We start from the raw sequence: 11,545 nt of genomic DNA on the forward strand, positions 1-11,545 counted from the left end.
GTGTGTGTGTGTGTGTGTGTGTGTGTGATCAACCCAGGACCTCGTGTGGACTCTATCACTGAGTGACACCTCCAGCCCCGGCTTATGTATTTCAGTGCAGAGGACCTGGGTGGAGCCTGCGTGGAGTAGTGATGCTCGGGTTTAAGTGTGGTGAACACTGGCAAACTGCTTTTTGTGATTCGTGTAACTGGGGAGTGAAGCTAACCTTTCTAGGTTCCAATGTAGGAAGGCTCACTAGCAGTCACTGAGCTGTTGTTCCTGTGTTTTCTCAGCGTGCAGCTCCCAGAGGAGGGCTCGGGGCCCGGGAAGCGCGGTCCAGGGGGCGGCCGGCCGGGTGCGCGCTCGGCCCCTTCCCCACTCCCCCGCGGCGCTCCCGCGTCAGCCCGCTTCCCCGGACCGAGCCTCGGGTTCTGCCCGTGACCGCCGGCGCTGGGAGCTCAGGCCTAGGCTCCGACTGCAGAAGAGGTGGACAGGCTGCGGAGCGGGCTTTCCCCAGGTAACCGGGGAGCCGAGGCACGTCCGAGCCGGGAGGAGCCTCCGCACCCTTGTTGTTATTTGCATTCCAATACAGTCGCCTCACCAGCTCCGCCCCCCGCCCGCGGCCCGGGACCGCGGTCGGTCCCATTCTTCCTTATTAGGAGCGGGCGGGACAGCGTCGAGCGCGGTGGGGAGCGGCGGAGGGCGGGGCGAGTGGAGCGCGTGGTGGGGTGGGGGCGGCGCCGAGAAGCGGACAGGTGGCCGCGGGCGGGGCTTGGGCTCGGAGCGGCCGGAGGGGGCGTGGCCGGTCTCTGGGCGTTCTAAAGGGGCGTGGCGGAGCCGGGTGTTCCGGTCTCGGGGCGGGGCCTCCAGCAGGTGCGTCCCGCGGCTCGGGTTTCACTGAAACGGATCCTGCTCGGGAAAAAGCGAGCGTGGAGGCTCGGATCGGGGCCGATGCGAAGGCGGCCGGGCTAGGGGGTCACGAGCGGGGCTCTGAGTTTCGAACTCGTGGCCCGGCTCGGGACGGCTGGAAGGAAGGATGCGGAGTCCGAGGGTGGCGTGGCTGCTGGGGTGCGCCGTCCTGCTGGCGGCCGCTGCCTCCGGCGGCGTCACCGGGGAAGGTGAGGACGGGGCGGTCGGAGCCCGCGGGCCCGGGCGCCTGGCCGGCGGCGGGAGGGAGTGGGGCCGGCGCACCTCGGGGTGCATCCCTCAGACGCCCCGGCGTTGGCGGGGACCCCTGCATCCCGGGCCATCGGCGGGGACACCCGGAAGCGGCCGGTTCCGATTGGCGGCCGATGTGCCCCCTTACCGGGGACGGCTGCAGACCCGGGCTCCCCCAGCTCCCCCCTGTCGGCGAGGGGACGCTGAGGGACGCGAGTGCCAGGTCTGGGGTTCCCAGAGGACGGACTGGCTTCTCCTCCCCGGGGTTGGTGTCTTTGCAAACACGAGGTCATTAGTAGCTTTCCTCACTCCCTGGCGGGTCCCGGGGGGGGGGGGGGTGGATTAGCGAGTCGATGTTTAGCGTGGGGGAGGAGGGGGTGGGAATCCCTATCCCCTTCCCTCTCGCTTCTTGTACCCCCATTGGAGCCCCCCTCCGCCCCGCTTGGGGTCTGCTCAGGAGTCCCAAGAGGCGCCGCGGCCCCTGGTACCCACGGGGGAGGATGACCTGGGTTTGAAAGTCAGCCCATTCCTCTGGGGTTTACAAGGGAAATCTACCGGAGGGCGCCTTGTACTCGACCAGGTGGCCGCGCGCCCTGGCGCTCGCCCGGGTCTGCAGGGCTTGAAGGTGGCAGCCCCGGGAACAGAACCGCAGGGGTGCGGCCAGGGCGATGCCCAGCGGCCAACTTGCGCTCGGGGTGGGGCGGAGCAGCCCCCAAGGACGGCGCAGCGGGGAGTTCAAGTTCCCGGGTTGGGTCGGGCCGGCGGAGGCCGGCGGGTGTCCTGATTTTAACGGGCACCTTCCGTGATGCTCCGCGCGGCGGGTTTGGGGACGGTCTGGGGGCTTTAAATGTCCTTGCGAAGTTTGCATATTTGCTGCAAAAGACAGTTTATCCTTTTCATAAGGACGTTGTGTGAACAAGTCAGTAAATCAGACTACAATGTGATCTAAAAAATGTCTGGAGTTTTAAAAAGCGGATCCACATAAAGGTCAAACCGTACCATTGGTATACTTTTTTTTTTTTTGGCCAGTCTTGGGGCTTGAACTCAGGACCTGGGCACTGTCCCTGAGCTTCTTTTGCTCAAGGCTAGCACTCTACCACTTGAGCCACAGCACCACTTCTGGCTTTTTCTGTTTTTGTGGTGCTGAGGAATCGAATCCAGGGCTTCATGCATACTAAGCAAGCATTCTACCACTAAGCCACCTTCCCAGCCCTGGTATACATTTTTATAGGTCAGTCTCAAAATAAAAACATTTATTTCCAGGAAGTATTGAGGCTAACAACCCTATTTACCTATGTCTGTCTTTACTTTTTAAAAATTTAATGTTATTATTACTACAAAGGTAATTTATAAAGGAGTTACAGTTATGTTAGGCAAGTCATGAGTACATTTTTTTTTTTTTGGACAATGTCATCTCGTTCCTCCTCTCTCCCAGTTTTTCCCTTCCATCCCTGCCCACAAGTTTGTATAGTTTGTTTTCAACATAGTGTCTTCTAAGTAACACTGCTGCCTATGGGTTTTGTTGTTGTTGTTTTGTTTTGTTTTTTGTTAGTTGTGGGGTTTGAACTCTGGCCCTGGGCACTCAAGGCTTTGTCACTTGAGCCACATCACCATTTCTGGTTTTCTGGTAGTTTATTGGAGAGAAGAGTCTCATGGGCTTTTCTGCCTGGGCTGGCTTTGAACAATGATCCTCAGATCTCAACCTTCTGAGTAGCTAGGATTACAGGCAGAAGCCACCAGCACCTGCCTTGCCTATGTCTTTTTTTGTTGTTGTTGTTGTAGCATTTATTTATTTTTTATTATTAAGTTTTTTTTTTATTGTGAAAATACCATACAGAGGGGTTACAATTACATGAGCAAGGTAATGAGTACATTTCTTTTCAAGCATTGTTGCCTCCTTTGTTTCCCCTTACTATCCCTGCCCTCCCAACCCCCCCCCCCCCCACCAAACTTGTAGTTCGTTTTTCGACATAAGGTCTTGTACATCTCATTGTTGCAATGGGTCTTTCTGTATCCGTACTGAAACAATTTTTTTTTCTCTTCCCCTCCACAAATTATACCAACATCAAATACAGTGAAAATGGGTTATACCATGGGGGAGGGACATACAAAGCAACAAAGAAATCATAAATATGTTAGAAACAATAGTAAGAAAGAAAAATTAAGACCTTATTTTGGGGTTCATTTTGCCTAACATCAACTTGTCTGTTTCTGCTTGTCTCAGACATATACTAGTTATTGCAAATAAGGGAAACCATGGGACCTATGTTTCTTTGGGCCTGGCTTACTTCACTTAATATAATTTTTCCCAAGTCTTTCCATTTCCTAACAAATGGGGCAATGTCATTCTTTCTGATGGAGGTATAGAATTCCATTGTGTGTATGTACCACATTTTCTTGATCCATTCATCTACCAAGAGGCATCTGGAACGGTTCTATATCTTAGCTATGGTAAATAATGCTGCAATAAAAATAGTTGTGTTGGTAGCCTTAGTATGGTTTTGTTGGTGATCATTCGGGTAAATGCCCAAAAGTGGGATTGCTGGATCATAGGGAAGATCAATGTGGAGTCTATTAAACGAATTAGAATAAAAAAAAAAACCATAGAAAGAATCAACAAAACAAAGAGTTGGTTCTTCAAAAAAATTAACAAAACTTGACAGACTTAGCAAATCTTATCAGAAAAAGAAGAGAATGCACCCAAATAAACAAACTCAGAGATGAGAATGGATACATTACCATAAAAACAACCAAGATTCAGAACATTATAAGGGAATGCTTCTCAAATCTTTATGCTAATTAGTTTGAGAACCTGGCAGAAATGGACCTTTTCCTAGCAAATATTGACATGCTGAAACTAAACCAAGGTGAGTTAAGGCAATCATATCAATGCTCATATCAAGCATTGAAATAGAAATAGCAATAAGAGACCTCCCATCTAAGAAAAGCCCAGGACCAGATGGTTTTACAGTGGAATTCTACAAGGCCTTCAAAGTAGAGCTCACACCAATACTCCTCCAACTCTTCAATGAAATTGAAAGTTCACTACCGAACTCATTCTATGAAGCCATCATAACCCTCATCCCCAAACCAGGCAGGGACTCTTCAAAGAAAGAGAACTATAGACCCATTTCTTTGATGAACATTGATGCAAAACTTCTCAACAAAATTTTGGCCAGTTGACTTCAACAATTCATCTAAAAAATCATGCCTATGTCTTTTAAAGTTAAAAACTTAAAACTTGGAAGGATGGGCTCTTGGTGAAAGCCTATAATTGAAGCTAGTCAACAGGCAGAGATTAGGAGGATCATGGTTAGAAGCCAAAAGGGCTGTGTGCCTGGCTCAAGTTGTAGTTTTTGTAGTCTTTAGTTTGAATCCCAGTACTGCCAAACAAGAAAGCATTCAGGAGCAAAGGTTAATGTGAAAATTTCAGTGTGGGAGTACATGACTCAAGACTTATGATTCAGATAGTTCATGTAGGAAACACTTCTTGAACATTTGGCCCATTCTTGTTTAAAAAGTGAAGAGCTGAGGAAGGAGAGATCCCAATGTGAGGTGAACTTGATTTAACAATATAAAAAGTCACAGCCAGGCACGGGTGGCACATGACTGTAATCCTAGCTACTCAGGAGGCTGAGATCTGAGAATCCCAGTTCGAAACCAGCCTGCACAGGAAATTCCGTGAGACTCTCATCTCCAATTAACCACCAGAAAAGCACTAACCTTAAGCAAAAGAAGCTCAGAGACAGTGCTTAGGCCCTGATTTCAAGCCCCATGACAGACAAAAAGGAAAAAAAAATTTAAAAAGTCAGGTTACTTGCTAACCAGAATTATTTAATATTAGACATTTTTTCCCCTTGCATACCTCTAATCCTTTGCATGGTAACTTTCCTGAAGAGTTAGTCATGTAACAACAGCGCCCAACTTGGAGGAACACAGTTTTCCTTCTGGCTGAAGCTAAGTTGAAATTGTTAAAAACCTTTCTGCCACTCAGCGGGGGACCTTTGCTTATCTAACCCTTTCAGTTTGTCCTGTGTGTGGGGTGTCAGCTTGATAAAAGGGCAGAATGGATTTGGTTTTCTTCTCAAAAGCCTCACCCCCAAAGACTGCACCCCAGAGAGGAACTCAGCCTAGGATAAGCTCACTTTCCAGGTAGGGAGGACATGGACTGGGAAGGGAACCAGCTCAGGAAAATGCTCCTTATTTCCCCTTTTCCTCCATGCAGTAGTAGTGGATAAGGTTTGTGTCAACATTTTCTCTCTGTCTCGCCACTGGTGGTAAAGTCTTAGAAGTGGAGAGTAGTGGAGTACAAGGGGACTGGACTAACCCATTTCTAGCATTCTCCTCACCCAAGAAACCTTGGTAAATAGCTAATGAAGACTCCAGATGCAGAGAAGCTCAAAAGGCAATGTGCCCTTGAAATCAGTTTCTCACAGTGAAAGGCTAATGCAGTCCCCCATAACAGTCACTCTGTTCTTTTGTTAAGAAACTGAAATTTCTGTAGTCTTTACAATTGCTTTTATTTATTTATTTATTTATTTTTGTCAGTCATGGGCCTGGGCCTGGGTGCTGTCCCTCTGCTCTTCAGCTCAAGGCTAGCACTATACCACTTGAGCCACATGCCACTTCTGGTCTTTTCTGCTTATGTGGTGCTGAGGAACTGAACTCAGGGCCTCATGCATGCAAGGCAAGCACTCTACCACTGAGCTGCCTTCCCAGCCCTCTTTATAGTTGCTTTTAAATTGCAGAAGTAGTAGCTTGGTGTTGGTGGTGAATGCCTATAATCCTAGCCACTCAGGAGGCTGAGATCTGAGGATTTTGGCTGGGCAGAAAAATCCAGGAGATGTTTATCTGCAATTAATTGCAATTAATCAGCAAAAAGCTGGAAGTGGAGGTGTATGGATCAAGTGATAGAGCAAACTTAGGGAAAAAAGCCTACTAAGAGACTGAAGCCCTAAATTCAAGCCACAGGCCTAGCATAAAAGAAAAATTGCAAAAGAAGTATGTGAAGCTGGGCACTGGTGGCTTAATCCTATAATCCTAGCTATTCAGGAGGCTGAGATCTGAGGATTGTGATTGGGGGCCAACCTGGGCAGGAAAGTTCGTGAGACTTATCCCCAATTAACCACCAGAAAACCAGAAGTGGTTCTGTGGCTCAAAGTGGTAGAACACTATCCTTGAGCAAAAAGAGTTCAGGGACAGTGCTCAGGCCCTGAATTTAAGCCCTATGGAACCCCCTCCCCCCAAAAAATGATAGGTGGTCATTACTGAGAAAAATTTAGTCAGATCACTCCCAAACCTCAGTACTCAAAGGTGGTAACTACTGCTAACAGTTTAGGTTATATCCTTTCCCCTGACTCATAGACTCATGCATGAAATATCAGAAAACTTTCTCGTGTAAATGTAGGATTTTACAAGATGATCAGTAACATAAAACAGTATGCACAAAACATTTTGTGTGTGTGTATGCTGGTCCTGACACTTGAACTCAGGGCCTGGGTATAGTGTCTGAGCTTTATTTCTTAAGATTAGTGCTGTATACTTGAGACACAGATGTATTTATGAAAGTCTTACAGACTTTCTTACCTGGGCTGGCTTTGAACTGTAATCCTCAGATCTTAGCCTCCTGAGTAGCTAGTATTACAGGAGTGAACCACTGATACCCAGTTCATAAAATATTTTTAGTGACTTTAAAAACAGTACCTAAAATTGTAGCACTTGAAAAACTGAAGTAGGAAGATTATAAATTTGAGATCACCCTAGGCTATTTAGTGAAACTGTCAAAAAAAAAGTAAAATTTAAATGTGTTCTAGAAAGATGTATCATATTTTTAAATTAGTCTTCTGTTGATAGATATCTGGGATATGGAAGAGGAAGAGGTCTGATGAAAATAGAAACAGGACTCTGTGTTAGCACACAATCCCCTTGGCTTTTCTTGTGTTACTAATTAACTGTGCTGGGTGATGTCTCATAAAGATTGTGTTTAACTTTGTTATGGTTTATTAGCTGGGCAAGTATTGAGGAACAAGAGTTCATCCTGAAAGAATGCTTAAGCAGTTTACTAAAAGTATGGCTAGGGAGGGCTACTCAACAACTGAGACTTGATTTTTTTTTAGCCTGTAGCTCCCAAGGAATTATGAGGCAAAAGAACATTTCGGGCTAGGGGATGTTAGGGAAGAGGGATGAGGAGAGTGTTAGCACAAAGTACTTTTCCTATACTCGGTTTGGTGGGAGAATAGCGGGCTCACTCTCCACTAGAATTCAACAGGCCAGGAATACTGTCTTGTCACATTGTTTTTATCTAATGAATCTATTCATGGTCAGCGTATAGAACTGTGTGGCCTTTTTTTTGTGGGCTGTGGAGCTTGACCTTTGGGCCTGGGCGCTGTCCCTCCGCTCTTTAGCTCAACGCTAGGGCTCTACCACTTGCGCCATAGCGCCATTTCCGGTTTTCTAGTGGTTTATTGGAGTTAAGAGTCTCACGGACTTTCCTGCCTTGGGCTGGCTCTGAACTGTGATCCTCAGATCTCAGCCTCCTGAGTAGCTAGGATTACAGGTGTGAGCCATCAGCACCTGGCTCTGTGCATGTTTTTATAGGATAACTTTCAATGCCTTATGTTATTGAAGTATTTATTGTGTCAGTACTGGAGCTTGAACTCAGTATCTCAAACTCTTGCTTGGCTTTTGTACTCAAGGCTAGTGCTATACCACTTGAACCATTCCTCCACTTCTGGCTTTTTTCTGGTTAGTTGGAGATAAGAGCCTCATGGAGTTTTCTGTCCAAGCTGGCTCTTATCTGTGATCCTCAGTAGCTAGGATTAACAGTGTCATCTACCATCATCTAGTTTAGTAGTCTGGGCCTGGGCCTGGGCACTATCCTTGAGCTTTTCTGCTCAGGGCCTAGGGGTCTACCACTTTGAGCCACAGTTCCACTTCCAGCTGTTTCTGAGTAGTTTTATTGGAGCTAATAGTCTCAGGGACTTTCTTGCCCTGGTTGGCTTCAAACGCTGACCCTCAGATCTCAGCCTCCTGAGTGCTAGCATCACAGTTAAGAGCCAGCAGTGCCTGGCTTTTGGCCTTTTCCTTGTCATTGGATTGAGCACCTACCTGGATAATCCTGGATAATCTTTCTTGAGATCTCTTATTGATATCTGCAAAGATGAGTCTTCTGAATAAGTTAGTGTTCACAAATCTGACATCTCTTTTAAAACCTACCTTTCAAACCTCTCCACAGTGTGAAAAACAAGATAGGGATCTCTGTACCCTCCAACACTGCACTTGGTCAATCACTGTCTTATCTAGGGAAGCCTTAAGAGCGAATAGTCAGCCCTGCTGAGTGTGAGCACAAATTCCAGGAGAGAAAAAAGTTACGGCCTAGAGATTATTAGGGTGACTCATGAGAGGAGTATGATACAGATGCCACTGGGCGCTGAAGGCAGACTGTTTCTTCTCATTAAAGTACGGTCCTTCAGCTTCTTCACTTCCTCCTGCAGGTTCCCCAGCACATGATGGGGCAGGCTGTAAGGGGGATATGCTGGTCATTTGTTTTATAATTGGAGATAAGAGTCCCACAGACTTTCCTGCCTAGGCTGCCTCCTAAGTAGCTAGGATTACAGGTGTGAACCACTGGTGCCTGGTCCAGTACAGCTTTTTGTTGGTTAATTGGAAATAGAATCTGGAGGACTTTTCTGCCTTGGCTGGTTTTGAACTTTAATCCTCTTGGTCTTAGCCATCTGAGTAACTGGAATTATAGGCATGTGCCTCTGGCACCTGGCTATTAATCATTTTAAGATTCATAGGAAACAGTGTTCTATATGAGTCCCACAACTTCCCAACACCATGGGATGTAAGTTAGTGGTACAGTGCTTTGCCTAGCCCAGGGTTCAATCCCCTGAAACCGTATCACTCCCTTAAAAAAGCACCATTACCTGAAGAAAGCATTACACAAAAGACTTTGCACAATGCTCTCGTAGTATATTTCTGTCTTCATCTTAAGTTGTTTTCATTTGAGCACACCAGCCTTATTGCTGGAATGTCTGCATTGGTAACGACTTTGCCTGCCTTTCTTTAACAGGTACCAACCGAACATCTAGAGGAAGAAGTCTCATTGGAAGGAACAAGGGCCACTCTTCAGTCACTGTGAAAGGAGTGAAAGGGGAACCAGGCTTCACTGTGGATGAATTTTCTACAGAAGTGCTCACCGGGAAGCTGACTACTGTCTTTCTTCCTGTTGTCTACACCATTGTCTTTGTGGTTGGCTTGCCCAGCAATGGCATGGCCTTGTGGGTTTTTCTTTTCCGAACGAAGAAGAAGCACCCTGCGGTGATTTACATGGCCAGTCTGGCCCTGGCAGACCTCCTGTCTGTGATCTGGTTCCCCCTGAAGATTGCCTACCACATCCATGGCAACAACTGGGTCTATGGAGACACCCTCTGTAAAGTGCTCATTGCCTTTTTCTATGGCAACATGTACTGTTCTATTCTCTTCATAACCTGCCTCAGTGTGCAGAGGTATTGGGTCATCGTGAACCCCATGGGTCACTCTAGGAAGAGGGCTGCGATCGCCATTGGTGTCTCCATGGGAATATGGCTGCTGATTCTGCTGGTCACCATCCCCTTGTACATCATGAAACAGACCGTCTACATCCCAGACCTCAACATCACCACCTGCCACGATGTGCTGCCTGAGGAGGTGTTGGTGGGGGACATGTTCAATTATTTCCTCTCTCTGGCCATTGGAGTCTTCATGTTCCCAGCCTTCCTCACAGCTTCGGCCTATGTGCTTATGATCAGAACACTCCGATCTTCTGCCATGGATGAAAACTCAGAAAAGAAGAGGAAGAGGGCCATCCGGCTCATTATCATTGTCCTGGCCATGTACTTGATCTGTTTCACTCCAAGTAATCTTCTGCTCGTGGTACATTACTTCCTGATTAAAAGCCGAGGCCAGAGCCACGTCTACGCTCTCTACATCTCAGCCCTCTGCCTGTCCACACTCAACAGCTGCATTGACCCCTTTGTCTATTACTTTATTTCAAAAGATTTCAGGGATCACGCAAAGAATGCGCTGCTTTGTCGAAGTGTCCGCACTGTGAAGAGGATGCAAATATCCCTCACCTCAAAGAAATTCTCGCGGAAATCCAGCTCTTACTCTTCAAGTTCCACCAGTGTTAAAACCTCCTACTGAGTTCTGTCCATGGATGGAGGTGGTACGGTTGGATGTGAAGTGTGCTTCATGGGGGGAGATGGTGGCTGTGCCCCAACCAAGCCAGTCTCTGCACAGATCATTGGGTATACAGGATTGCTCAAATCTTCCCTGAAAAGTCCCTATGTGAACAGAGCTGTCAGTGTCAGAAATCCCACTACTCAGATGTCAGAACTGATCGGTCAGTAGCAGACTTTTCAGAAGCCCGGTGACTTGCCAAAAACCACAACCGACTTGAAGACTGAGTTCATAGCAGAAACTTTATTCTCTACATCTGAAGTCCACTCTGGCCCTGCTAGGGCTTGAGGGCTTCCAGAGAGCATCTGACTGACTTTACAGTGGAGGAAGATGAGGATGCTGACTCTCATGAATGAACTGCCTGGAGTCAGATTTCCCGCCAGTCACAGCGAATGAACTTGGGTTGGATGATGGAGTCACTTGTTCAGTGCTTTGCATACTAGTATCATCTTAGTAAAAGAGTGGGTTCTGCCAGGCACTGGTGACTCACACCTGTAATCCTAGCTACTCAGGAGACGGAAGTCTAAAGATTGCAGTTTGAAGGCAGCCAGGGCAGGCAAGTCTGTGAGACTTATCTAGTTACCCAGCAAAAAAAGCTGGAAGTGGAGTTGTGGCTAAAGTGGCAGAGTGCTAGCCTTGAGCTGAGAAAAAAGCTCAAGGACAGTGGCCAGGCCTTGAGTTCAAGTTCCATGCAGGTCACAAAAACAAAAATGTGTGGGTTCCTCAGCTTCAGTAATGAGGCGTCAATGGGAACAGGCCTACTTTACCAACCTGTTGTTTGATGTTAATGTGGATAAAGGTTTGAGGACTGCTTTTTTGAGCAGGACTTCCACTCCAGTAGGTGCCATGATCATTTCTAAGAAAAGCTGTTAAGAACGTTTTGTGTCTTATGTTCAGCTGATAAGAATATTTCTTGTTGACTTATAAGGATTGCCAATTATTTCTTTGTTCATCCTTTGAATTTTGTGCTTATTGTTATTCAAGAAAAATGCAAGGATCTTAAACATGTAAAGATAAATTTTGTATATTTTTTTGTACTGACTTCAGTCAGAACTATAGACTGTTTTGCAACTAAGAATTAACTTTTACGCCGGGCATCAGTGGCTCACTCCAGTAATCCTAGCTACTGAGGAGGCTGAGATCTGAGGATCACGGTTTAAAGCCAGTCTAGGCAGGAAAATCCGTG

The 11,545-nt window shown here is 47.1% G+C and overlaps 1 protein-coding gene across 2 annotated transcripts; it reads left to right on the forward strand.

Annotated features, from left to right (window-relative positions):
* Positions 1-848: 848 nt before the first annotated feature.
* F2rl1 (F2R like trypsin receptor 1) lies at positions 849-10,901 on the forward strand. 2 transcript variants are annotated; one of them, XM_042690831.1, is made up of 2 exons: positions 849-1,100; positions 9,215-10,901. In XM_042690831.1, the coding sequence occupies exons 1-2, from the start codon at positions 1,016-1,018 to the stop codon at positions 10,321-10,323; spliced, it is 1,194 nt and encodes a 397-aa protein (XP_042546765.1). In that variant the 5' UTR covers positions 849-1,015; the 3' UTR covers positions 10,324-10,901. The 2 variants fall into 2 exon arrangements, with proteins under 2 accessions (XP_042546765.1, XP_042546764.1); XM_042690830.1 differs by having other exon boundaries at positions 849-1,097; positions 9,212-10,901.
* Positions 10,902-11,545: the final 644 nt, after the last annotated feature.

Source organism: Dipodomys spectabilis, unplaced genomic scaffold, assembly GCF_019054845.1.
Source record: "Dipodomys spectabilis isolate Male_0828 unplaced genomic scaffold, ASM1905484v1 ptg000140l, whole genome shotgun sequence".
NCBI classification, from domain to species: Eukaryota; Metazoa; Chordata; class Mammalia; order Rodentia; family Heteromyidae; genus Dipodomys; species Dipodomys spectabilis.

What these genes read in the sequence shown, in the direction of transcription:
- F2rl1 (XM_042690831.1), top strand. Translation starts at nt 1,016, where the DNA reads ATGCGGAGTCCGAGGGTGGCGTGGCTGCTGGGGTGCGCCGTCCTGCTG. An exon ending in CGGCGTCACCGGGGAAGGTG is followed by an intron (nt 1,101 to 9,214) that starts AGGACGGGGCGG and finishes CTTTAACAGGTA; the next exon opens with CCAACCGAACATCTAGAGGA.